General features: G+C 35.2%; 1 protein-coding gene across 1 annotated transcript in view; it reads left to right on the top strand.

The window, feature by feature from the left end:
• Positions 1-26672, top strand: part of SGCZ (sarcoglycan zeta) — a 1177568-nt gene that overhangs the window by 909763 nt on the left and 241133 nt on the right. The window contains exon 3 of the mRNA XM_063606664.1: positions 25615-25716. Within this exon, the coding sequence (XP_063462734.1) occupies positions 25615-25716 (102 nt within the window). The remainder of the gene's footprint in view (positions 1-25614; positions 25717-26672) is intronic.

Genomic DNA, 26672 nt, shown 5'->3' with positions numbered 1-26672 from the left:
TTAACAGAGAGGGCTTTCAAGATTGGAGAGAGGGAAAGAAGGAGCATTGGACAGAGGGAGAGGCTGAACTGTCATGCAATTCCACAAAGACCTCAGCTCTTCCACAGGGAGCCATGGAGCAGTAATTGACCTTCAGAGTGGGCCTTTCTAGAGGCGACAGGGCCAGAACCTTACACCTCTGTATGTACCGGTCACTGGGTGCACACTCTCCAAATAGATGGGGTATCACATCTTCAGCTTAGGCAATTCCTGGAAAGGGATTTAGCAGAGAATCGCCAGCCCCTAACACTCCTGATAGCATGGGAAATGAATGCTTCAGTCGCAACAGAATGATTAGGATGACATACCATAGTATTCAATACAACTCCAAGCTAAAATACTTGAAAAAGCATACTTGGGTAAAAAATATATTTGCTTCTTAAGATTATTGAATATAACCTGTTCCCATCACAAACAGATGCATATCCCCAGATCTTCAGGACTTGAAAAAGCATACTTAGGTAAAAAATAATTTTTGCTCCTTAAGATTATTGAATATAAACTGTTCCCATCATAAGCAGATTAATGCCCCCAGATCTTCAGTATTTGTTTGTTCATTTGTTTGTTTTTTAAGCTCTAAGGCCTTTCTCCAACGTTCATCTTCCAAAGACATTTTCCAAGTCAGGGGATTTTATCAATCATTTATCCAAGGAAATATTTTCCAAAGAGTTTTCTGATTAATAGCATTTATATACAAGATTAGTAGTTCTTATGCCATAAAGGATTTAATTTGCCAGTAAATTTGGAAATTGCTAGATTAAACACAGTTAAACATTTTTTAAAGCTACACGACTTTACTGAGCTTTTGATTATCCTGTATCTATTATGTGTCTGTAAAAGGGATATATGATTTCTAACTTATTTGGTCATAGAACTTTTTTATGGCATGTCTCCTTGGACTATTATTCCAGAAGATACACTTTGAGACATAGTAAATATATTAAGGTACTAGAAGCTACTCTGAGAATTAAGTCTTACAATTTCAAAGATTTAACACAGCAGTTTATTTCTCAGTCATTTAAGAGTCCTGTGGGCTTGTTTTTATTTGGTAAGTGGCTTTCCTGCATATGATTAACAGAAGAGCAGGGGTTTTCCTCCTTGTTAATCTGTCCTCCACTAGGATCTCAGAGTCTTTTACCCCCAGTGTTGGAGATGGGAGAATAGGTAAAGATGACACACATGTTTCTTAAAAATCCTAAATTGACACATGCCTTATTGCTTACATTCCATGGCAAGAATTAGTTAGAAAATCACATGTTGAGACAGGGGAAAGCCTGCAGAGAATCTAGACCCTGTCTAGGTAGTTTTTACCTATCCACAAATATATACTATAAAAGGGGAGCACAACATTTTTGTGGGGGAACTACCCATGTCTTCTTCACTGAGTTAAAGAAGTTTCTCATTTTATCACTTAGTTTATAGGTGAGGAGTTGGGAGAAAAAGGGAATTGAAGGAGTACCTTCTCCCTGCAAAGACAGTTCCAGGCAACCGATTTTGGTAAAGCGAGTTAATTTTTCCATTTGGACATTACTATGCATATTGGTTAGGATGTGTTTCCTATTACTGACAACATACAAATGTTAAATAATAGATTTGAGATTAGTGAGCTAGTCTGAAATCTACCCACAATTTACAATGTTGTCTCTAAGGCAAATGCATTCCTCTTAGTATTAAAAAGGATTTGGATGATTACTATTAGTTTGGAATGTGACTCTACTAAGTTTTATATATTTACATAACATAGTAAAAATGAGTCCAGTAAATAAATTTTGTAAAGTTCTATATACTTTCCATTGCTGCGTAGAGATCCTAAAAGTGTTTTAGGTAAAAATTAAAAATTAAATGAAGAGTTTTAAAAAGTTTAGAAAATGATGTTTGTATTTAATGTATTTGGTTGAGAAAAAGCGGTACTTTAACCTTTTGTAAATGCTGAATGATATGTTCTTAGCCATAAAGTCTCTTGAGAATATAGATTATGTTCTTCTTACACCAAATCAGCATTTGAATTTTCATGTGTGTTAGATATCTTTCCAACTATAATGTGCGTTCCTTGGGAGAATAAGCCGTGCCTTATATTTAATGGCCATCAATTTTTTCAGCGAATATATGCCAGGTTTCAGTTGTGTGCCAGCATTCTGCTGGCATTATGGATACACTGATGAACAAGATATAATTTATATCAAAACCATTTCAATCGATGGGATTAGAGAGGAATGAATATATATGACTCAAATATACTGCATAATGGTAGTTACATATGTCTACTGAGTTTGTGGGCATTTATTGATCCTGAACTGAACTGAGGTTCAGTTGCTCACTGCTCAAAAAGCCAGGGACACAAGAAGTGAGGTGTGGTGAAAGGAAGGTAACTTTTATTCCAAATGCCAGAACTTGGGGAAATGTCTGCACTCAAGCTGCAAAGAAACCATCTCAAATTTTTGGTGTGAGTGGAGAGATTTAAAAGGGGAATCTTGGTATGGGAAACATGCAGGAGTGGTGCAGGATAAAGGTCTGCATGTCTTGTTCCAATGGCTATCTTGAGTTTGTCTGGGGTGTGAATTGATACCATATTGGTTACAGCTGAGTTGCAGATGAACCACCTTGAAGTAATCCTTGGGTTGGGGAGAAGTCTGCAGCTGGGTCTCCATGCCTGGTTTCTTATAAGATGTACCCCTGGAATTTCTAAGAAAGTATGTAGAGAAGTGTGCATGATTCAAGGGAATGTCTGGTGGGAAAGGAAGAGAAAGAGGGAGTTTCAAAGTACATTTTAATGCTATATTCTGAGTTTAGAGAAAATAAAGTTTTAAAATGCATTTTAAAGCTGAGGCACTTGGTTACAACCTGAGTACATGTATTTTGTTCACTTCTTTGGTGTATGAATAGAATTATTTCAAGTTATAGACCTAAAAGTACACAGACAGTGTAAATAGAAATCTCATTGATGTTCTTTCCCATGGCTTCCCAAAGTGAATTGCATACGTGACATGTAGTAAGTATTTTAAATAAGGAAATAATCTCTAAAAATTTGATGAAAATAATCTTATTTAATCTTGAGATTTACCTATGTGTATATGTATTTTTTTCTTTATAAATATTTATAATTTTTATTTTATAAAGTATATGTAGATTTGTAAAGTAGAAAAAAAAGTGGGAGAAAAAAATTAAATACAAAGTCCATGGTAATTTTATGACTAAACATAAAATTTTAATGCAGTGACTAAACTATTATGTGAAAAGAAAAATCACATAATTTCTTGAAGAACATAATTTTTTTCCTGTTACTAAATTTCGAATGCAATTAATCACATATGGAGAACAATTAATAATTTAATGAAAAATGTTCTCAACACTAGTTTTGTGGCAATTTAAGAAGTAGAATTCATGTAGCGAATTATTGTAGGAATCCTCAGTAAAAGCTCAAGACATTGCATTGAAGTTCTCTTCAGTGTAGGAATTCTGCCAGAGGCCACACTCATATTAGCTCAATATGAAGTCTTTCTGATGCCAGGCTCTATCAAATGTTAGATTGTAGACTTCTAAGAAAAATTTGTAGATTTTCTCATAGACTTTTTCTTTAACATAACATAATGTCTCTCAGCTAGAATGTTAATGGGAAATTATAGCCTCTGGCAACTAACGAGGGCTAATATTCTCTATGGCTGATTAAGGACAGATGCATTAGTTTTCTTGATAAGGATAATAAATGTTAGGATAAGCATTGTATTATGAAAATTAAGGAAATAAATGTAATGGAAGGCTTATTTACAAATATGTTATCAAAGCCACTGTCCAAAATAATAATTTTGATTGAAATGTTTATAAGATGGGAAAGAAAAAAAGGAAACACCCTTGGCAACTTGGCAACAACTGATCTTTTGACTGTGTTCATGATTTTGTCTTTTCCGGAAGGTCATATAGTTCAGAGGGATTTGATCAAGTCACACAGTAGGAAGGAATGGAGTTTGGTCTAGAATGATGATCTAGGACTGCAATAGCTATTTTCTTTCCGTTGAAGTCAATGATATTAAACTTTGGAATGCGTAGTAGATTAGCCCACGCTACAGTTGAACCTTTTTCTCTTTTTATACAAATCTTTAGGAACTGAGCAATGGAATTCAAACTTCTGGGAAAGCTGGGAAATAAGTTTTCAATAGCACTAGGCTTAGGCTTAACTCACATTATTAAACAGAGCTTCTAGACCCAAGGGAGATTAGGGAGACCTCTCTTCATAAGGAAAACAGATAACTGCAGAGATAATGTGTTTGTTGTGTTATACTTTTCTGCATAACCTATACCCATACATTTATTTGCCATTTGTAAGAAACATTCACACATTTTTTTCTGGGTGTATTCTGAGGACTTGAATTCTAGGTCAGAGGACATACATATATCCCAGAATTTAGCATAAGTAGATCTGCAAACAGTTTTCCAAATGTGCCTTCTCACCGGGTAGTATATGAGAGTTCCACGTGTTTCACATTCTTACCAGTTCTTGATAGTGCCATTCTTTTTAAGATTTCTGACTCTAATGGATGTGTAGTGAAAACTTGTGGTTTAATTGGCATGTCGCTGATGAGTAATGAGGTTAACCACCTTTTCATAAGTTTACGGGTATTTTACTATCCTTTTCTATGAAGTTTCCATTTCAGTTCATTGGCTTAATTTTCCATTCTGTTGGTTATCTTACTGTTTAATAGGAATTCTCTACAGAATATGAAAAAAAATTATGTGTGTATATGCACACGTACATTTGCATTTACCTGTATTTATGCTTTTATTTTGCCAGTGTGTATGCCTACAAGTGAAATTACTGTCAAAATTTTGTCCTAAAGTAGTTGTATCATAGAAACCCACTATCATTAGAAACCGTCTAGCAATGTATAAATTCTCATTACTTCACATTCTCTCCTAAACTTGACATTATCAAAAAAACTGTAGTTTTAGTAATTTTGATGGGTTTATGTTGCTATATCATCGTGGTTTATATTTTCATTTGTAGCTGCTCTCATGTATAAAACCACAATTGACTGTTTCATTCAGTAATTTAACTCGTCATTATATTAATTCTAGTTATTCATCCTGTGTATTACTTACATTTTCTGCATACATATTCATGTCACCTTCAGATGGCAAATTTTATTTCTTGTTTTCTAAGCCTTTTGTTCCCCCCTTTTCCCTTTCTCTTTTGCATTGTGTAGAGATTTACTTTTATTCGTTATAAGGTGTAGGTTGGTCATTAATTTCTTTCAGGTTTTTAAGATGTTGTTTATCTGCTCTGTTTCTTATAATTTTTTAAGAAGTTAGCTGTCAGTTTTATTGTTGTTATTCTATAGTTAACGTATTTTTTTTCAGTTACTGATTTGAAGATTGTCTTTCTTTTTGATTTGCATTCCTTACCACACTGTATATAGTGTAGCTTTTTTTGTATTTTTCCTGGTTCCAGTTTCATAGACTTCTTGAATCTATTACTGGATAGTTATTTGTTAAATTCAGCATCCATTATGCTTCAATTAAAATAGCTTAGATATTTTCCTTATCTAAGGTCTACTGGTCTCCTCTGTTCCTCTGTACCCCTATTCACTTGTTTTTGGTTTCTATCCGCACATTTGTGAATGAAACATCTTACTGATTTCAATGGTTCTCTCTTTAGCAGTTCCCAATCTCCTGCTGTGCCCATCAATAAAGTTCTTAACATCAAATATTGAATTTTTCATATCTAGAATTTCCATTTAATTCTTTTTCGTGGATTGCAGTTTCTTCATTAAATTTTCTATCCTCTTATATATTTTTCTGAATACTTGAATTATAATTATTTTGAACCAATATCTGAATCCTCAATTGGATCACCTCTTTTTTTTTTTTTATTTGCGCTGCTTCTTTTTCCTCTTTAGTACTAATTCTTGGTGTGATTGGTGTTTCTGAATAAACTCCAGACTTAGTGTCTGAAAAAAATGATAAATACTCTCTATAATGTTATCTTTGCTTAGAGAGGATTTACCCTCTGCTCACTAAATAAAATTAAGGTTGGCGATGACATGACACTGTGATTCAGATATTGTGAGTCTCCTCTGAATCTAGATTATTCTGTCTCTAAGATACAATCCTGTATGGCTCCCAAATGAACATTGCAATATTTACTAGAATCCCTTCCCCTGACTGAGCACTAGTGTTTAATTTTTGTTCTGCAGCACTATGCTATTTCTGAACATTTTCTTGAAATTCTTATATATTTAAATTTAGCTCCTTAACCTCTAATCAGCAAATGACTTGAGGGAAAACATACATAGAGTCCAAGTTATAACTTTCTTCATCTCTCTTTTTCCCAGGATCTTAGTCCCTCCATTTCTGACTGCCTTGACAGAACTGGAATTAAATGTTACAGGCTGGTGTTGAGTGTCTGTGGCTTTTCCAGGCACATGGTGCAAGCTGACAGTGGATCTACCATTCTGGGTCTGGAGGATGGTGGCCCTCTTCTTGCAGCTCCACTAGGCAGTGCCCCAGTAGGAACTCTGTGTGGGGGCTCTGACCCCACATTTCCCTTCTGGACTGCGCTAGCAGAGGTTCTCCATGAGGGCCCTGCCCATGCAGCAAACTTTTGCCTGGGCATCCAAGTGTTTCCATACATCTTCTAAAATTTAGGCAGAGGTGTCCAAACCTCACTTCTTGACTTCTGTGCACCTGTAGGCTCAACACCATGTGGAAGCTGCTAAGGCTTGGGGCTTCCACCCTCTGAAGTCACAGCCCAAGCTGTACTTTGGCCCCTTTCAGTCAGGGCAGGAGTGGCTGGGACACAGGTCACCAAATCCCTAGGCTGCACACACAGCCCAGGGACCCTGGGCCCAGCCCACAAAACCACTTTTTCCTCCTGGGCCTCCAGGCCTGTGAAGAGAGGGCCTTCGGTGAAGGTCGCTGTCATGGCCTGGAGATAATTTTTCCCATAGTCTTGGTGATTAACACTAGGTTCCTTGCTACTTATGCAAATTTCTGCAGCCGGCTTGAATTTTCCCCCAGAAAATGGGTTTTTCTTTTCTATCACATAATCAGGCTGCATAATTTCCAAGCCTTTATGCTCTGCTTCCCGTCTAAAACTGAATGCATTTAATAGCACCCAAGTCACCTCTTGAATGCTCTGCTGCTGAGAAATTTCTTCCACCAGGCTGGGCGCAGTGGCTCATGCCTGTAATCCCAGCACTTTGGGAAGCTAAGGCAGGTGGATCACCAGATCAGGAGATCAAGACCATCCTGGCTAACATGGTGAAACGCCATCTCTACTAAAAATACAAAAAATTAGCCGGGCATGATGGCAGGTGCCTGTAGTCCCAGCTACTGGGAGGCTGAGGCAGGAGAATGGCATGAACCCGGGAGGCGGAGCTTGCAGTGAGCTGAGATAGTGCCGTTGCACTCCAGCCTGGGCGACAGAGTGAGACTCCACCTCAAAAAGAAAAAAAAAGAAATTTCTTCTGCCAGATATTCTAAATCATTTCTCCCAAATTCAAAGTTCCACAAATCTCTAGGGCAGGAGCAAAATGCTGCCAATCCCTTTGCCAAAACCTAACGAGTCAGCTTTGCTCCAGTTACCAAAAAGTTCCTTATCTCCATCTGAGACCTGGAATAAGCCTGGAACTTATTGTTCATATCCCTATCAGCATTTGGGCAAAGCCATTCAACAAGTTTGTAGGAAGTTCCAAACTTTCCTACATTTTTCTGTCTTCTTCTGAGACCTCCAAACCGTTCCAACCTCTGCCTGTTACCCAGTTCCAAAGTCACTTCCTCATTTTAGGGTATCTCTTCAACAACACTCCATTCTACTGGTACAAATTTACTGTATTATTCTGTTTTCACACTGCTGATAAAGCCAGACCTGAAACTGGGAAGAAAAAGAGGTTTAATTGGACTTCTAGTTCCACATAGTTGGGAGGCTTCAGAATCATGGCGGGAGCTGAAGGGCACTTCTTACATGGTGGTGGCAAGAGAAAATGAGGAAGATGCAAAAGTGAAAACCCCCGATTAAACCCATCAGATCTCATGAGACTTATTCAATATCACAAGAATAGCACAGGAATGACTGGCCCCCATGATTCAATTACTTCCTCTTGGGTCCCTCCTATAACACATGGGAATTCTGGGAGATACTATTCAAGTTGAGATTTGGGAGGGGACACAGCCAAACCATATCAGTTGGCAAGCACTTTGAGAAAAAAATGAACAAGGGCTTGAAAGATAAACATCTCTGATTTTCAGCGTCTTGTCTTTTCAAACCTAGCTAGCTCAAAATGATGTTACCCCACTTCACACTCATTAGGATGGCTATTATTAAAAAAACAAACAAAAGGTAACAAGTGTTAGTGATGATGTGGAGGAATTGGAAGTCTTGTGCATTGCTGAGAGAGATGTAAAATGGTACAACCATTGTGAAAATACAGTACACAATTATGCAAAATATTGAATGTAAAATTACCACATGATGCAGCAAATCTGCTTTTGGATACATACTCAAAAGAATTGAAAGCAGAGTCTCAGATATTTGTACACCCTGTTCATAGCAAAGTTATTCACAATATTCAAATGAAGGTTGCAACCCAAGTGCTCATTGACAGATAAGCAAATACGTAAAATATGGTATATACAGATAGCATAATATTATTTAGCAGCAAAAAGGAAGGAAATTTTGACACATGCTACAACATAGATGACTCTTGAAGACACAGTTAAATAAGTCATATACGAAGGGACAGTTGTTGTATGATTACACTTACTTGAGGCCCCTCGAGCAGTTCACAGAAATAGAAGGTAGAATAGCAGTTACCAGGGGTTGGGGGGAGGGGATTCAGGAGTTGTTGTTTAATGGGTATAATGTCTTAGCTGGGATTAATAAAAATTTCTTAAGATGGAGAGTGATGACAGTTACTCAGCAATGTGAATGTACTCAATGCCACTGAACCATACCCTTAAAAATTATTTAAATGGTTAATTTTATTTTAAGTATATTTTACTGCAATAAGAAAGCATGTTACCTCCAAAAAGAATTGATTTTGCACTTTATTATTTATCAGAGATTTTCTAGCTATTACCAGTGGATGCATTAGTCTGCTATAAGCTACTGTGTCATAGGCTCTCTAGTTACTTTTGAACATTCTATAAACTCATTTTTTCAACCTCAGTGAATGTTTGTCAAGTACTTACAAGTACTTGTGCTTGTACATAAAGGTCATTTTGATAAATTCTGGAGATAAAAAGACAAGGAAGACATTATCTCTTCCCTTATTAAAATAAGACCACAGGGATAGAGTATTCAGCAAACCAGTGAACTGTAATGCGTTGCAATAAATATGTGAATAAAAGAAAAATAGGCTGTTATAGAAGCAAAGAAGATAGAACAGGACACATTAAGGGATTGCTTGTAAAACAATAAAACTGTTGCTGTAATTGGATCATAACTAACCAGAGTATGGTTTAGAGTGTGAAAAGCATTTTTGGTCATATTTTCCTTGGATACTGACAAAATTGGCTTTTTAAAAGTATAAGAGTGTTAGCAACATGGGAAAAAATCTTAACTGGATATATTAATGACAATAAGAACCTTTAGAAAAATGATATTATATCATAGGCTGGAGGTGAAAGAAAAAAACAGAATTAAAACAACAGCGGTGAAGATAAAAGGGAAATGTAACTGACCATATCTGCAGCAGATTTTGCTTTATTTTTAACTTCACGTGTAGAAGATTGAGGTCATTCTATTTGTCAGCTGATGAAATAGTGTCTTTGTATCATTTGTTCCTTCAATGTTCCTCTCTTATTCTTTACTATTGATTTTGAATTCATTCTTTCATTTCATTTTTTATATTTTCATTCCATTTCTCTTATTAGCATCTGTCCTCTCTTTATAGTATTCTATTCTTTTTAGTAATTATTTCATTCCCATGTGTTTTTTCCAATATATTCGTCAATTTTATGCACATATTTTAAATTTACATATATTATTTTAGTTCTCACTTTCTTATGTGCTATGTACTGGTCTTTTTAAGTTCCATCCTTTTGGCTAGATCTATTCCTTTGCTTCAGGTAGCTGCATGATACTCTGTGGTGTTCATGCACTATACTTTATCCAGCAAGTGTTCCACTAATAGATGCTTAGGTTTTATTCAAGTACCAACCTCCTAACATGGCTGCACACAAATAAACCATGCAAGCCTATTATCAAACATATTCATAGGATATGGCAACTGATTCGTTGTGTGGAATCAAAAGAAAACACTGACAATGATTCTGAATTTTGTACTGAAAGCTTGGAAGAGCATGGATAGTGAGGTCATTACCTGCAATAACTTATCCTAATATCCCATTAAACATCATAATTTGTGTCCTAAGAGTTTTGTCAATGTTTCTGTATTTAAACATTTAGAGAACAACCATTCTCAGCAGTTGTTTTCAAAACTTGGTTTAACATTCACATAGAGAAGAGGTGTTCCTTCTCTGGCTTTTATGCGGGTATAAACCAAATTAGATCTGCATTATTTGTCTGGCCTTGAGCGATTACACACAATTACCGTTGTTTACAAATACTTTAAGGAAGTCTATGATAATTGAATTACTACAGAAGAAAGTTTGCAGTAGAAGTAAAGTGCTTTCCTAGCACTGATTTTTCTTTAATAGAACACTCTGGAGAAAAAAAAACATAATATGTTATAGTTGTCAACATAAATATCCTTTTATACTAATTTTCTTCCCACTTGGCAGAAATATTAATGTACTAATTTCTGTAACATAGATTAAAGTTCAGTTTCATTTTTGGGCATCAGCCTTACCTTTGCCTTAACAGTGTCTGTGCACTTGTCCAGGCTGAAGCCAGGAGGACAAATGACTGTGCAGAAATGTGGCTTAAATGACAGACATCCTTTTCTTACCTGCTCCTCAAAACATGAGCACTCTTGTCATAAGGCACTTTCATACACATTTGTAGCATCAGTACTTGAATTTTCAAATTGGCAATTTAAAACCCCTATAAAACTTATTGTAAAGGCAAAAAAAGCCTGTTTGTTCACTCTATTTCATAAGAAAGTTTTCAAAAATAAACACTAAATAATGCATGAGGAACAAAGTAGATGCATATTTTAATGAGTTTCAATTTAATTTTTAAAAAGTATTAGGCATTTTATTGCATTTCAATACAAAATATTCCTCAACAAACAAGAGAATAACATTCCATCAGGGAGCAGGATGGAGCAGAGAGAGAAATCAAGCTGTGACAGAGCAATTGCAACCTCGAATAAGCACCACCCGCCCCCACGCAGGATATTGGGAGCTAGAATGGCTCTTGAGAATTGTCCAAAGGTGAAATGGGACAGCTGGGTCTATACATTCTCACGTTTTTGGTCAGTTACATAAGCTACCCACGTAGGTGTCTACCTTTGGAAAGATGGCTTTATTTTGCTGACAAGGATGCCAACTAAGTTTTCTATTGTTGGTGCTCCTAATAGTTGGGGCAAATCCTTCATTGAAATGAGACCAGAAGGCCCATCTTGTGGCATGACCCAGCTCCTCCTTTCTTAGGAGTCCGAGCCTTTCTCAGGCTAAGACGACTGCACTTTTCCATTTACTGTCAAAATTTGCTAAGAAGGTCAATAGCTTCTGGGTCCAAAAACTGATCATACTTGGGCAAGGAATCTTGACTTCTTTATCGCAGTAACTGCCTTAAGTGTCCTGTGCATCCATCCTTGATATCTTGCATGCTACCAACTGAACAGGACCTTTGTTGAAGAAACATTTTCTTAGCCTCCATGGACAGCAAGAGTTATTAAGCATCTCCTTATAACCTTCTGTGTGTTACACCCTGGTTGTCCCTCTGACCTGGCCCCTCATTGCCATAATTGTGTTCATCCGGCTTCTGGCTATTACTTGATATCTGTTGTGTCTATGCTCTGCCATCTCCATTGCTAAAAGTGGGCCCTGTTTTATAACCATCTTTTCTATTATCAGCTCTGACCCATGCAGGGGAGGTACCACTGGACTTCTTGGTGATTCTTGTATCATTCTCACCCACAATTTTTAATGGCCTTGATAATTGGTATGTCCTCTGTGCTTTTCCATAGATCATACTCATTTGGTAGGTTTTCCGACCCTACCCAGTATGTTCATTCCACTATATCTACTTTCCTGAGACTTTCATTCTCTCTTTCACCATCTGCCATAGCAATTCTGGTATTTTAACCTGACTTAATTGGGTCATCACTTTTCCCATACTTCCAGGAGTCATTCTAGTAACAAGTTAGAATCGTCTCCTATAGTCCTTTCCAGTAGTAAAATTCTTTATCCCAGAAGACTACTCAAAATCTAATCTTATATTCTGACCACCTGATCAAGCACCCTCAGAAAATAATCTCACCCCTTCTCTCCCTCCTCTTGCTGATACCTGCTGATTGGGTCTTGTCACTCCTTCTAAATGGATAATAGTCCCTTCCACCTTATCAGGGCCAACTCATACACAGCTTTGTGTTGCAACTAAGCCCTAGTTTTATAGACAGTGGCCAGGAGAACAGGTGAATAAAGATAGTCAAGGAAGGGGACAGTTGCAGACTTTTTTGTGGAAAGCTTCTGCATGTGTTCCATCAATCAGCTGGGGAGTTCCAGCCATATATTGGGAGGGATGGCCTACTTCTAAAGGTGTAGAAATTTTAGGGTACTATGGAGATACTTGAAAGGGCTTACAGACAGAGACTACTCACTCACAGTCCTCCCAGTAATTGGGAAAATAGGTCCTTCCTTTAATGGCTATATGGACAGCACTTCCCTGTGTACACCTGGAACAGTGCTAGAATAAAGGCAAGTAGAACAATTGAAAACAAGTGTGTGGGATGTGGTGACTGGTCCATTATGAGGATTAGAAATGAAGAGTCCAGGATGAGATACAGATTTCCATTAAATAGAGATGACAGTAATTCTTTGAGGTAAGGAGCACAACAGAAGAAACAGTTCCAGTTGAGAGATGATTACTTTGTTTGAGACACATTTGGTTTTGGATACCTGTGAAATCCAGAAAACAGTAGGCAGTAAGCAGCTGAATCCCTTTGTCTCAAATTCAAAAGATAAATCTGGGTTTTAAAACTCTGGTTGTAAACCACAGTGAGATATCATCTCACACCAGCCAGAATGGCTATGATTAAAAAGTCATAACATAACAGATGCTGGCGAAGTTGCAAAGAAAAGAGAATGCTTATACACTGTTGATGTGAGTGTAAATTATTTCAATCATTGTGGAAAGCAGTGAGGCATTTTCTCAAAGAGCTAAAAGCAGGACTGTCATTAGATCTAGAAATCCCATTACTGGGTATATACCCAAAGGAATATAATCATTCTGTCATAAAGACACATGCACATGTATGTTCACTGCAGCACTATTCATAATATCAAAGACATAGAATCAACATAAATGCCCATCAATAGCAGGCTGAATGCCCATCATTTGTAGACTGAATAAAAAATGTGGCACCTATACACTATGGAATACTATGTAGCCAAGAAAAAATAAGAATGATATCATGTCCTTTGCAGGAACATGGATGGAACTAGAGGCCATTATCCTTAGCAAATTAACACAGAAGCAGAAAACCAAATACTATATCTTATCACTTATAAGAGGGAGCTAAATGATGGGAACACATGGACACATGGGGGAAACAATATACACTGGGGTCTCTTAGAGGATGGAAGGTGGGAGGAGGGAGCAGATCAGAATAAATAACTACTGGGAACTAGGATTAGTCCTGTTGAGGAGATAATCTGTATAACAAACCCCTATGACATGAGTTTATATAACAAACCTGCAGATGTACCCCTGAACCTAAAAGTTTTTTTAAAAAAATACGGTCGTAAAAATAAATTTTGGAATTAACATTGAGTAAAGAGATGTTGTACCTGCCTGCAATAAGCTTATAACCTGATGCAGGTATAATGACAAGCTAACACACAAACAAATAGAGACTGGCACAAGCTCTGGGTAGACTGTTGAAGGAAATGTGTATGGCGCCGTGACTCGAAAGTTCCGAGCTTGTATGGAAGATATCTTCGGCAAGATTTGTGTGAATTTCTATACAAAGGATGAGACAAATAATTATCAAGGAGGAAAAGGATTGGAGAGAGACAATAATATATGCCATGCCCCTGTGGCAGGAGCTTGATTTAGCTAAAGGTATGTCTGTCTGTGACAGCTGATAAACAAATAAAACTTAGAAAGTATGCCATGTGGAAGTATAATAAGGTATAACGGATAAGATGTTAAAAAGAAGCTAATATTAAATATTTTCCAAATGGGTGATTACCAGCATCTGTAATGAAATTAACCAGATTCAAGAAGAGATGCAAGACTACATGTTTTAGGAAAAAAAAAATTCATCCTTGGAATTCAAGGGTGAAATAGATAGAAATCTACAGCACCCTTCAAAGAAGCTTATAGGGTCTTTTAAAATTCAGTTGAGAGATGACCCATTGCATTTCTGCATGAAAGGTTCTCCTTGATGTTTGGAAGGATCTTCAGACACTAAAACTCCAAGGGACTTCTTTAGTCTAAGAGGCTAAATGTTACAGTTTTATAAACTCAAGAAAGCACATCCTAAATCACCATGGAGATTAGGAGCTTCGTGAACCATAAAGCAACCCAGCGTCGGAAAACTGTTATCAATCATATTGCTGCCTAATCCCAAGGAGAGTCAACTTGCTCATCTGTGTCTTCATGTGCTTTCTGTCCTTTCTCTGTTGACATTTACCTAATAGTTCCTCAGTCCCAGCTCAGAAGGATATCTATACTTTTAAGATCAGCAGTTTAATCTTACCTACACCTGTTCTTCCACTTAACTCTTCTAAATACACAGTCACAAATACACACAGGCACACACAAGTTACTTCTGTATAATGAATGTATTGCAAAAAAGTATATATATGAAGAAGTAAAAAAGTGAACTTTTTATTTCCAGAAAACATAGATTCCTTTAAAACAGTCTATGGGTGTACAAATAACAATAGTTTGTTCAGGTGGCTTCGTTTTCATGGAGGACTTTATAAGCACTCCAAACTAGAGTTTTGTCATATCAGAACTCTCTTTTCAGAATACCACAATGCAAATTTGAGCCAAATAAGAAATTTGTGCTGGGAAATGAATCAGGGAAACAAACAAAAAAGCACAAATAAATTAAGAAGATATACAAATTAACTCAGAAATAGTTAAACTAATAATGAAGACTATTAGGGAAGCTATATTGGGATTACATAATACAATAAATGTAACATGTTCTATACCTGTAGGACCTGCCTCGACTAAGAGTGAGAGGACTGGACTTGTGTTCTGGATGAGTAGCTAACTAGGTGCACAAAACTAACAACCTAATTTATTTTCTGTGTTACATAAAATGAGGAAAAAAATATGTCAGTTTTACAGGATTGTAGTGATGTGTCATAGGCTCAATATCTGCTGAAGTGCTGTATGAACGGAGCTATTATTAATACATTTAGTGCCATAGTTAGGGTGGAAATTAAAGATGTTGTCTTATGAGTCTAGAAGAAATTCCTATAAAAGGCTTTACCCTAAGGAGTGCTTTGGTAGGGTACCCTACCCCATAGTCTTATCCTTAACTTAAGGGTCTAGAAATGTGATTTTGTTCAAGTCAAGAGGTGATTCTCCTTTTAGGAAATAAATTATAGTAACAGACAAATATTTGCAAAAACAGAGGTGTATTCAGGATTACCTCCCTGGCTCATTTTTTGCTGAAAATAGGAAGTGACACCCGTAAAGCAGATCACATTTCTAGCCATGTTCAGTATTTAAAACTAGCTAGGAAGTCACATTAGGACACAACTGAATCTTTACATAGACTTTCTAAACATCTGTGGAGACAGGAGCTTATAACTCTTTAATCACCTATTTTTGAGACTCCATGCTAAAAAATATAACTCCATTTTAAATGGTCTTTCTTCAGAGTTGGTAAAATATGAATAATTCATCCCTGTATTTCCCTGGTGTATTTAAAGTATTTCCCTGGTGTATTTAAAGGGGCATTATTTCACCTACTCTAAAAGGTGGGTTATGTGAGGGGAGGACCCATTGACCAAAATGTTAGGAGACCTCTGTATTAGACACAGTGTGTTTCTCTACTCCAAACTCATCTGAATGTTAATATGCTAATGTGTACTATGAATATCTGAGTAGGAGTATATCATGCAATGGTTTTCTAAATTTATTTGAAAAAGTAACTTTCTTTTTTCCACCAGGTCATTAATTCTGGTATTCTATTAAGCACAGTTGGGAAAGACAAGCATGCTAATAGTGAACCTTTAGGCTTTATTGCCTTGTTAAAAGATTAACATATGGAAGTCCCTCAGCCACCTACTTACAGATGGCAATTTTTAGGGTACAAAACATTATTATTAATCCATTACTTATTATTTTCCTTAAGTTAAATGCCTGAGGCTCTTTGCAGTTGTCTCCATTTACCATTAAGAAATATGATTTGTTTATAATAGCACCCTTGGCTTTTCGATATAGTATTCTTTTATAGCAAGTCTCTCCCACAACCACTGATTTGGTTCCCAGCAGGTAACCTTAGCTTCCAGTTAAAGTGGATGTTGTTTCTATGCATATTGAAATCTGCATCATGTAACTAATATTAGACTGAGCTATACCAGTTGATTTTTGCTGACAGTGATTCCAATTGCCTGTAGAAAAATATATTTTTTTCTTAAAAATATTGAATTAAAAATATGTATGTGTTCCAAGTGTTCCTACTGGATTGAATAGCTATGGTCTGTTCTCCATTTGGTATGTGAACATTTTATATATATATATATATATATATATACACACACACACACACACACACACACATATATATGTATATATATAGACACACACACATATAATATATACAAACCTATATATGAGAACATTATATATGTACACACACTTTATATATGCATATAAGTATATTCTATATATGTACATACTCTATACTCTATTGCAAACCAAATTTTATAATTTAAATATAATTAAATGTTATGATTTTACCATTTATATATCAAGTTACTGAATACTCTGGGTGGTTCCTTATTTGTAGTCTCATTGGATTTATTCGTTTATTTATATAAGGCTATTCAAGTACAGTAGTGAGAAGGGGGAAAGAGTAGAACAAGGATTTTGATCTGTAGCTGACTGTGAACAATCAATTGAGATAACTCACTACCTTCAGACCAGCCTCACTGGATTTATTAAGTGCGTCCATTTTTACTCCATCACAGGCCACTATGATCCTATCCATTTTGTCTAATTAACATATTTTTATTTTTTATTTTATTTTATTTTATTTTTTTGAGACAGAGTCTCTCTCTGTCGCCCAGGCTGGAGTGCACTGGCGCGATCTCGGCTCACCACAAGCTCTGCCTCCCGGGTTCATGCCATTCTCCTGCCCCAACCTCCTGAGTAGCTGGGACTACAGGCACCCACCACCATGCCCGACTAATTTTTTTGTATTTTATTTTTAGTAGAGACGGGGTTTCACCGTGTTAGCCAGGATGGTCTCAATCTCCTAAGCTCGTGATCCGCCCGCCTCGGCCTCCCAAAGTGCTGGGATTACAGGCGTGAGCCACCGTGCACGGCCATCATATTTTTATTTTTAATTTTTCATCCTGCATTTTTTTGTTAAGCAATTATATATGTTCCGTGAGGCTAGTGATATGTGGATAGTTAAAATAAAAATATGTATTTGGGTAATACTTAGAATAAGAATATGTATAAGGGAAATTTGTATTTATATTTATTCATAAATTTATTACATGTATTGTATAAATGTATTATATGTGTGTCTTTTCATAAGTATGAATACATATTTGCCTGATACATATTTCCTGTATTATCAGTAGAGAAAATTTTGGAAAACAAATGAAATTTTTTTAATCATGCTTTTAAAAAAGCATTTGCAGATCTAAAGGAACACCAGTGCACTTAAGAGAAACAAAATACAATATTTATTGTTATATTTAATACAAAAGTATATTAAAAACTTTCTTTTATAACCCTGACAAGTGAAGATACATAAATTCTGAAATTTGTACAATTATTGGCGAAGAACAAAGGTGATAAATCATATTCAGGATGGTAAAAGTTATATTATTAACAGCAATCTATAAAAATGTTTCTGTACGAGTGGAATTAGAGGTCAAATTCCTAGGTCTGTCAGTTGTTACCACTATAGAGTTTATTTCCTGATAATATGCAGGAATACAGGGAGGCCAATTAAAATGAAAATAAAATACAAGCTTACAGCAAACCACATAGTAAAACACACATATAAAGCTGGCCGTCAACTTATGTTTTGTTTGTTTTTTCTTTTATGCTTGGGGAAAAACAGCTCAGTATAAAGTATTAAAAAACACAGCATAAACCACATGCTTTGCTTAGGTATATTAAAGAGAACCTTCTCCTCTTTAATTAGAAGTTGAAGTTAATTTTTTCTTACTGATGTAACATACATTTAAAAATTAATAGCAAAAAGAAGTTTAAATATGGTTTTTAATTTCATTGAAACAATTTAATATTTCCATTCTCTATGTATTCCTTTTATTTTATTGAAAATATTTAATTCTTAATGTCTTACAAATATTTGTCATACCAAACTCCAAGTTGTCTCGAAACTGTGTCTTTAAGATTTTTTCCTCATACAAATTTAAATTTATAATAAATAATATCTTTAGATATTCAAAATAATAAAAACACATGTATCTACCTTCCTTCCTATTGAATTTGTTTTGAAATGTGTAATACTAGTAATTTGAAAGACAATTTTTGGTTTTATCCAGAAAAGATGTCTAAAATGTATATTTGCTTCTCTTGCAGCTGGTGGAGTCCTTCAATTTTGTTTGAAAAGCTTTTTTAGTGATAAATCATTCATCAGATTTTCTGTATTTTTAATCGATACATCTATTTTAAAATATTTTCTTAATTTCATGCCAAAATGTTCAGCACTATGGCCATTACATTTCTCTGTTAAGCAGTATCTTACATCTTTGGAGTAGAAAACATTTATTTAACCTCTACTTTCAGGTAACCCAAGAGGAGGGAGTGAATTACCATCAGATCATTGCAAAGTTCTGGCTGTGGATTTTAAATTTCAAATGTCATTTTAAATTTAAATTTAAACAGTCATTTTAAATTTAAATTTAAAATTTAAACAGTCACTTTAAATTTAAATTTAAATATTCTTAAATCATAGGTTTGAATGTCAACAAAGAGAATATTATTTTTCATTCGGTCTCTCATAAGAAATTCCAGTAAGTATTTCTTAACAAATAATCCTCTACTTTGTCAAAAAAAATGAAAATTATGCTAAAGATTACTTTCAGTTTTTAAAGACAAATTCTATAAATGTTAGTGATCGTGATCTTCACAGGGGTATTAATTTAGTTTTGGAGTTTTTGTTATTTAAGTAAAGAGGTAAATTCTGTTCAATTCAACAATCAAGCATTTTACTAACCACATACTTCATATCCACTGTTAGAAGGATTATGCAAGATGAAGAAACGAACATGAAGATAAATAAGATTGATCATAAACTTTTAAAGAAGAGATAAAAATGTATACACAGTTAACTAAAATTAGAATCCGAATATGATACATTTTATAAGAAATACTAATAGAGCATTTTCTAAATATAAAGTAGAAAACAATGTTATTTCTGACTAGGATATTAATCATGGCCTTCTTTGGACAGGTAATTCTTTGGAACACGGGTAAGAGCATTAAAAGGAAATGGCAGTGAAGATTATCTCAAGCAGCTAGAATGCATGGATCAAGAAATTTTGATGGCAAAACGTGGAGCTGTTCTGAAAAACAAACAAACAAACAAAAAACTGCTGGCAGTACAGTTTAGTGGAAGTATAAGTTGAGTGATGATGAAAAAAAAGCAAATACAAACAAACCAAAACAAAAAACAAATACCAACACTAACAAACAGCTAAAAACAAACAGGATTGGAGGAGACACTTAGCAAATCTAGAAATTCATTCTAAAGGAGAGGGTTGGGGCACAGTGGAAGAGTCTGTTTTATAATATTTCCCCTAAACAAGAGTATGATAATCACAGTGGATTATTTAGAAAGCACAGTAAATATTCAAAATGGAGGACACAAATCTATACCCAGAGGCTAAGGTGACACTTTGGGCTTTTGAGCAAGCATAATACTAAAATAATAAAATAACAATATAAACAGTGGTTAGGTGGCAATCTCCAAGCTGGAGATAAAGTGATCTTGAACTGTCATAGTGTCACTGGAAATGAAAAAGAAGAAATAAAAATAAGAGAATTTGATATTTTTTAAATGTGTTGATTAGACAATCTACTTTTTAAAATATTAATTTTCAATAACCCACAAGTAAAGGGAATAACTATTAAAAATATACCAGGTCCAATACTAAGTCGCTTACATAGTGTCTCATTAAATTAATACAACATCCCTGTGAGGAATACTGTTATTTGTCTGATGTTTGTAAAATACACATTTGGGTTTAGATAGACAACATGTCAAAGTCAACAGTTAATAAATAAAAAAGTCAAGTTTCAAACCCCAAATGTCTGATTTCATATCCCCTTCTAAAATGACACTATACTGTCTGTGAACGATAGGTAAGTCACATATGCCCTAGTCAGTTTTTGCTACTATAACAAAATACCGGAGACTGGATAATTTAGAAGGAATAAAAAACGCAGAAAATATTTTCTTACAGTTTTGGAGGCTGGGAAGTCCAAGATCAAGGCACTAGCAGGTTGTGTTGTCTGATGAAGGCTGCTGTTTGCTTCCAAGTTGGCACGTTGTTGCTTTATCCTCCAGAGGGAAGGAATGCTCTGTATCCTACCTGGGGGAAGGCAGAAGAGCAAGAGGTCGAAACACTGCGTGAAGCCTCATTTACCGCTTTTATAAGGGCCTTAGTTCCATTCACAAGGGAGGAGCCCTCCTGGCCTAATCATGTCTTAAAGCCTCCACCTCTTAATACTATCACATTGGCCCTTAAGTTTCAACACCTAAATTTTAGAGGGGACACATTTGAACCATAGCAATGATGAATAAAAGTATCATAACTATGATGATATGAAATTTGGTGTAGATTATACCGAAGTTCAAAGATAATTTCTCTTAAAATAACATGAGTTTTTATAAGACAAAAACTAAAAATTTAAGTAAAATGTTAATAATAGTTAAAACTATTGAGTAGTTTGACATAAATTAGGCACTATTTTAAGCTTTCTACATCCTCATGTAATCTTTATCATAGACACATAACATTATTATTCCATTTACAGATAATAAAATTAAGACACAAAGTGATAAGTGATTGGCACTTAACAAAGGGAAGAAGTGGCAGAACCAAGAGAAGGTCTAGGTCTAGTACATTAGAGTCTGTTACCTTCTGGTAACAGTGTCTTCCTGAACAGAAAATTAAGAAATCATTTTGTCCCTTTCAGATAATGAAGGGATCAGGAAAATCATCAGACACTAAAAATAAATTTAATTTATAATGCTCTTGCAGAAGGAAAAGCAGATAATTTCATCAACTCATAAATCGTTACTGGACTTAATGCCTGACTGTGAGAGTCAGGTTGATTATATATGGAGTATATGTTATACAGCTTTATACATTTTATCATTTCATCTAGATAATATGGAAAAACTTGAAAATTCGTTTTTTCATACAAGACAGGAAAAAGAAAGGGAGAAATAGACATAGTGAAGTGCGATTGGATTCACAACACGGTGTTATAAGAACAGTCCTTGTCCAGCATGGTGAAACCCTGTCTCTACTAAAAGTACAAAAGTTGTCTGGGCGTGGGGGTGCACACCTGTAGTCCCCACTACTCAGGAGGCTGAGGCAGGAGAATCACTTGAACCTGGGATGTGGAGGTTGCAGTGAGCCAAGATTGCGCCGCTGCACTCCAGCCTGGCGAAAGAGCGAGACTCCATCTCAAAACAAACAAACAAGCAAAAACAGTCCTACATTTACAGACGGGAATTCTGTTTTATCTCATTTAAATGAAATGTGATGGTATATCTGAAATCATATATTAAGTAGAAAATATAAGAAGAAAACACACGAAGCTCAAGACTGAAAACTCCAAAATCAAAGATGCACATAGCATAAGTAATAACACACTTAATTGTGGATGCCCAGTCTTCTTATTTCCAACCATCTCATCAGAACATTTTTTAGTATTAATATTGAAATGGGAATTACAGTTGTGTTAGAACTAGTTTCCATTGCTCTGAAATAGTCTTCCAGTGAAATTAGGTATTTCTGTAACAACTCTAAGGAGAGCACTTCAGAACATTTTCTTCCGGCAGGCATTTAAGAATATATATGGACAGTCACTGTGTGAAATTCAGTCCAGAAAATTCCACTTATACAAAATAGTGTTTTAAAGGCCCATGTCATGTTACAGGTTCTAATTAATACTCTTGGTTTCCTGAATACCAGATAATTCTCTGTCTTCTTAAATCTACCTCCACCCCTGGGGTGTTCTGTAAGTCTTATCATGCCTGAAAATGCTCTGAACTTCAAGATCTCCGAATCCAAAATTACGCTTTCTGGTGATAAACCTGTCTTTATATTATAATTGCCATATTTCTGAACATCCATTGACCTTCATCATTAGTTTATCACCATTTGCCATTCTTTGACTGTGCACCATTTTGGTAACCCAACCCCACTTCTGACTTTCCTTGTCATGCTTCAATGAGAAAAATAATGGTTAGTCATTTGAAAACATCTATTTTTTTTTGCCACTTTAAGAATACCACATCTTTATGACTTTCTATCATTCCTGTCTAGCAAATCCTCACTTTTGAGTTTCTCTCACTGTCAGTTCTGTTTCTGTTCTTAAATAACTACAGTGCTGCAAAACCACACTTATTAGAGCCAGTAAGTGGGTGGTAATGTAATTGAATGTCTAAATCTGAGCCACTTTTTATTTTTGAAAATGTAAGAGGATACTATAAAACTGGTGTAAATCAGCCCTTTCTCAGAGAAACCAGGATGTATTATCATCCCAACAGAAATGTATGTATTTTCTCATCTGAATAACTCTTCAATTCCACTTGAAATCGTTCATTCATTTTGGGTTGGTTCCCTGTAAGGCATTTCCAGCATCAGTTTTGACTTTTTCACTTGCCTCAAGGAACAGATTTCTTCACTCTCATCCTAATTTTAATTTAACCCAAATCTCTTACTTTCTCCTTCTATGGGGCAATCCAGACATCGTCACCTCCAAATGTCCCTCTTGCTCTGTGGTCATTATCATTTAGTCTGGCTTTTAAAAAAATTTAAAGAGTCCTTCAATTCTTAGTTAAATCCTATTCATTTTTTTCTCTCTTCAAAATTTTTCTATAACATATTTTCTGTTGCTGATATCATAATGTTATATAATTCTACCTCAATGGCTTTCTCTTTTGGAGGGGTTAGGCCATTATATTCCCTCAACTTTCCTCTGATACTGATCACAGCATCCCTGAATACATAAAAGATATTTTCCCAACCCATTGACATCATCCAAGAATTTATCCTTGGTTTTATATACATCTGTCTACGTTGGGCTCGCTTATCCATAATGACAGATTCAAGTATTTCTTGACACGTCCTCATCCTTTTTTTTTTTTTTTTTTTTTTTTTGAGACGGAGTCTCACTCTTTCGCCCAGGCAGGAGTTCAGTGGAGCGATCTCGGCTCATTTGTGGCTCCGCCTCCCGGGTTCGTGCCATTCTCCTGCCTCAGCCTTCCGAGTAGCTGGGACTACAGGCGCCTGCCACCACGCCCGGCTAATTTTTTGTATTTTTAGTAGAGACAGGGTTTCACCGTGTTAGCCAGAATGGTCTTGATCTCCTGACCTCGTGATCCGCCCACCTCGACCTTCCGAAGTACTGGGATTTTACAGGCATGAGCCACCGCGCCGGTCCCACGTCCTCATTCCTTTCTGTGGATGTGCTGGTTGATATATATATGTGTGTGTGTGTGTGTGTGTGTGTGTGTGTGTATACAGATGTGTATATGTAATTATATATGATTATGTATTGTCCTATAATTAAAATATGATTATATATCATTGATTATATGTGATTATATACATGATTAAGTATATATTATATATAATCAACTATATGTGATTATATATGATTGATTATATATGATTATGATTATATATAATCTATTATATATGATTATGATTATATATAATCTATTATATATGATTATGATTATATATAATCTGTTATATATGATTATATATATATATATATAACCAATTTTACAATGAAGATATAATGTTAGAAAGTGAAAAGCTAAATTTGCTTTGGGATTGAGCCTACAAATGTTACTATTTCAGTTTTTAAAGTCACTGTATTTTCTTATTCATGCTTAGTTGTGAAACCTTGGATGAATCTTGAAAGTTCTTCCTTTCTGTGTCTACACATAAAATTAGTCAACAAGTCTGTAAATTTTTCTTCCACCATATTCCTCAAACTACTATGCAATTATGCATTACTAGTAATACTCTATCAGTTAGCCCTAAACAGTACTTCTGCCAGATTAATCTTCTTGAAGCCTGCCTCCAATCATTTCAAGATATTTAACTATGTAAGAACCTTTATAGTGTCTTCTTTTGGAATCTGACTTAAGTACATTCTCCTTAAGTTATATGTATGCCTTTCCTTTCTCCGGCTCCAAAATGTACTCTCCATTGCTTTCTCTCCCAATATTCAAAAGTAGAAATGTCATACATTAGTGAGATCAGATGCTGTTTTCTAAATGTTGCCAGAATATTCATTTTGTTCCACCCTCCAGGGACCTTCCCTATTGAAATTCCACATTCTTAACAACTTTATCGTAGTCAGTCTCTTCCATGAGAAATGGTTTACTATCTTATCAGATATAAAACCTCCTTTCTTTAATTCCCAGTAGCACTCTGTTTAGTTACTTTATTCTGTCTCATAAGCATTATTTGTGTACCTGTTTTATCCTTCTCAAAAACTGCTCTTTTCTAAAGGATCTGACAGACACCTACTCATGGTTTGAACACTGGAACATCATGGTTACTAATATCAGACAATCATTAATTACTTGTTAAAATTGTTGTACAGATGTGACTCTGAATATTTTAGAGTTATTTGTGTAACTGTAATGTAAAAATATTACTAGATTTCTCTGCAAACAAAGTTATTTCCAACAGTCAGGTAGCAAGCATCATTATACAAAATAAATAGTTGAACTGACTGATGCATGAAGAAACTAAAGGATTTATTCATGGACAAATCCTAGTCCCTGGTAGAGCTCAAAGAAGACGAAGTCCTTTAAATCCTCTTTTCCTGTTCATTTTAAATAGAGCCTCTATATGCATGCATAGTGCTGCAAACATTAATTAAGTGGATTCAATCTCTCATTTTCCTTAAATCATCACTGATTTGAGCTCACTGTTTTCTCAATTTAGGCCTAAGAAAATTATGGCCAGATATTCATTCTCCAATTAACCTAAAAGTGAACTATATTTCATTGCTTGTAGGATGGTATGGGAAATCTGAGAGTCACCAAGAAGGGAATCCGACTTGAAGGTATATCTGAGTTTCTACTTCCATTGTATGTGAAAGAAATTCATTCTCGAAAGGTATGTGATACTGGCTTTGGCTTACTCTAAAAGATAATTTAGAGGTTATGTTTTAGCTTGAAATAGCAGGGTAGAATCCCCTTATCTCTTCAGCATGTGTTTAGTTTCCTTAAGCTAAACACCTATGTTTAGAAATCAAAATGATAACATCATTGAAAAATCAGTGGAGGTTAGTTTCAACCCGACAAATCTTAGAGAACCATTTTGAACTAACCTGCAGTGTGGCTTTTCTACTCTATAAAATGTGCCTCTCTATTTTCACTGGAAATTAAAATATAAAGTTACAGTAAATCCCAAGGGGGCATTTGATATGTCTTGAATAATTTTTTCAAAAAGGCACTGATTTGAATTAATGATTTTAAGTCAACATACTGTGTATCTGATCAGCTTTAATAGACATGCATTTTCTAAAAGAGATGACAACGAATTTTAATGTAGAAATTAATTTCTGGATGTACGTGATGTAAAACAAGCGAGAATATTTATCCTTCAAATATGAGTGTGTTCACATGTGCTACCTGTGTTTTATCTCTTAGAAGCATGCTAAAAATTAAGATCGTAGCTTAGATTTTGTTCATTTTGGCTTATGTACATTACCTCTCAGAAGGCAGTAAATATTCTTGGATATATCAAAAACTTAGTAGAATTTTTCATATCTATTGCATTCCCCCTGAGGTATTTTTCTTCCATGTGTATTTGTGGAAATAAGTTTATTAAGATAGAAGTAATGGAAATTGTGTTATATAAAAGTGGGAAAAAAGGTTATACTTATTTCATAAATGTGAAAGTCTATTTTAGGCTAAAATAATGTTTTAATATTTTAATCAATGTAGAAGATTAGCAAATGGGTTGCCTAGTGAGCCATAATTTAAATAATTTGTATTAAAGTTATTTTTCCTTAAGTATGAAAATGAAAACAGAACAAAGGATTGCTTTTCATAAAACATTTAATTAGG

This window comes from Pan paniscus, chromosome 7 (assembly GCF_029289425.2).
Source record: "Pan paniscus chromosome 7, NHGRI_mPanPan1-v2.0_pri, whole genome shotgun sequence".
NCBI classification, from domain to species: domain Eukaryota; kingdom Metazoa; phylum Chordata; class Mammalia; order Primates; family Hominidae; genus Pan; species Pan paniscus.
This window is presented reverse-complemented; position numbering and strand designations above follow the sequence as displayed.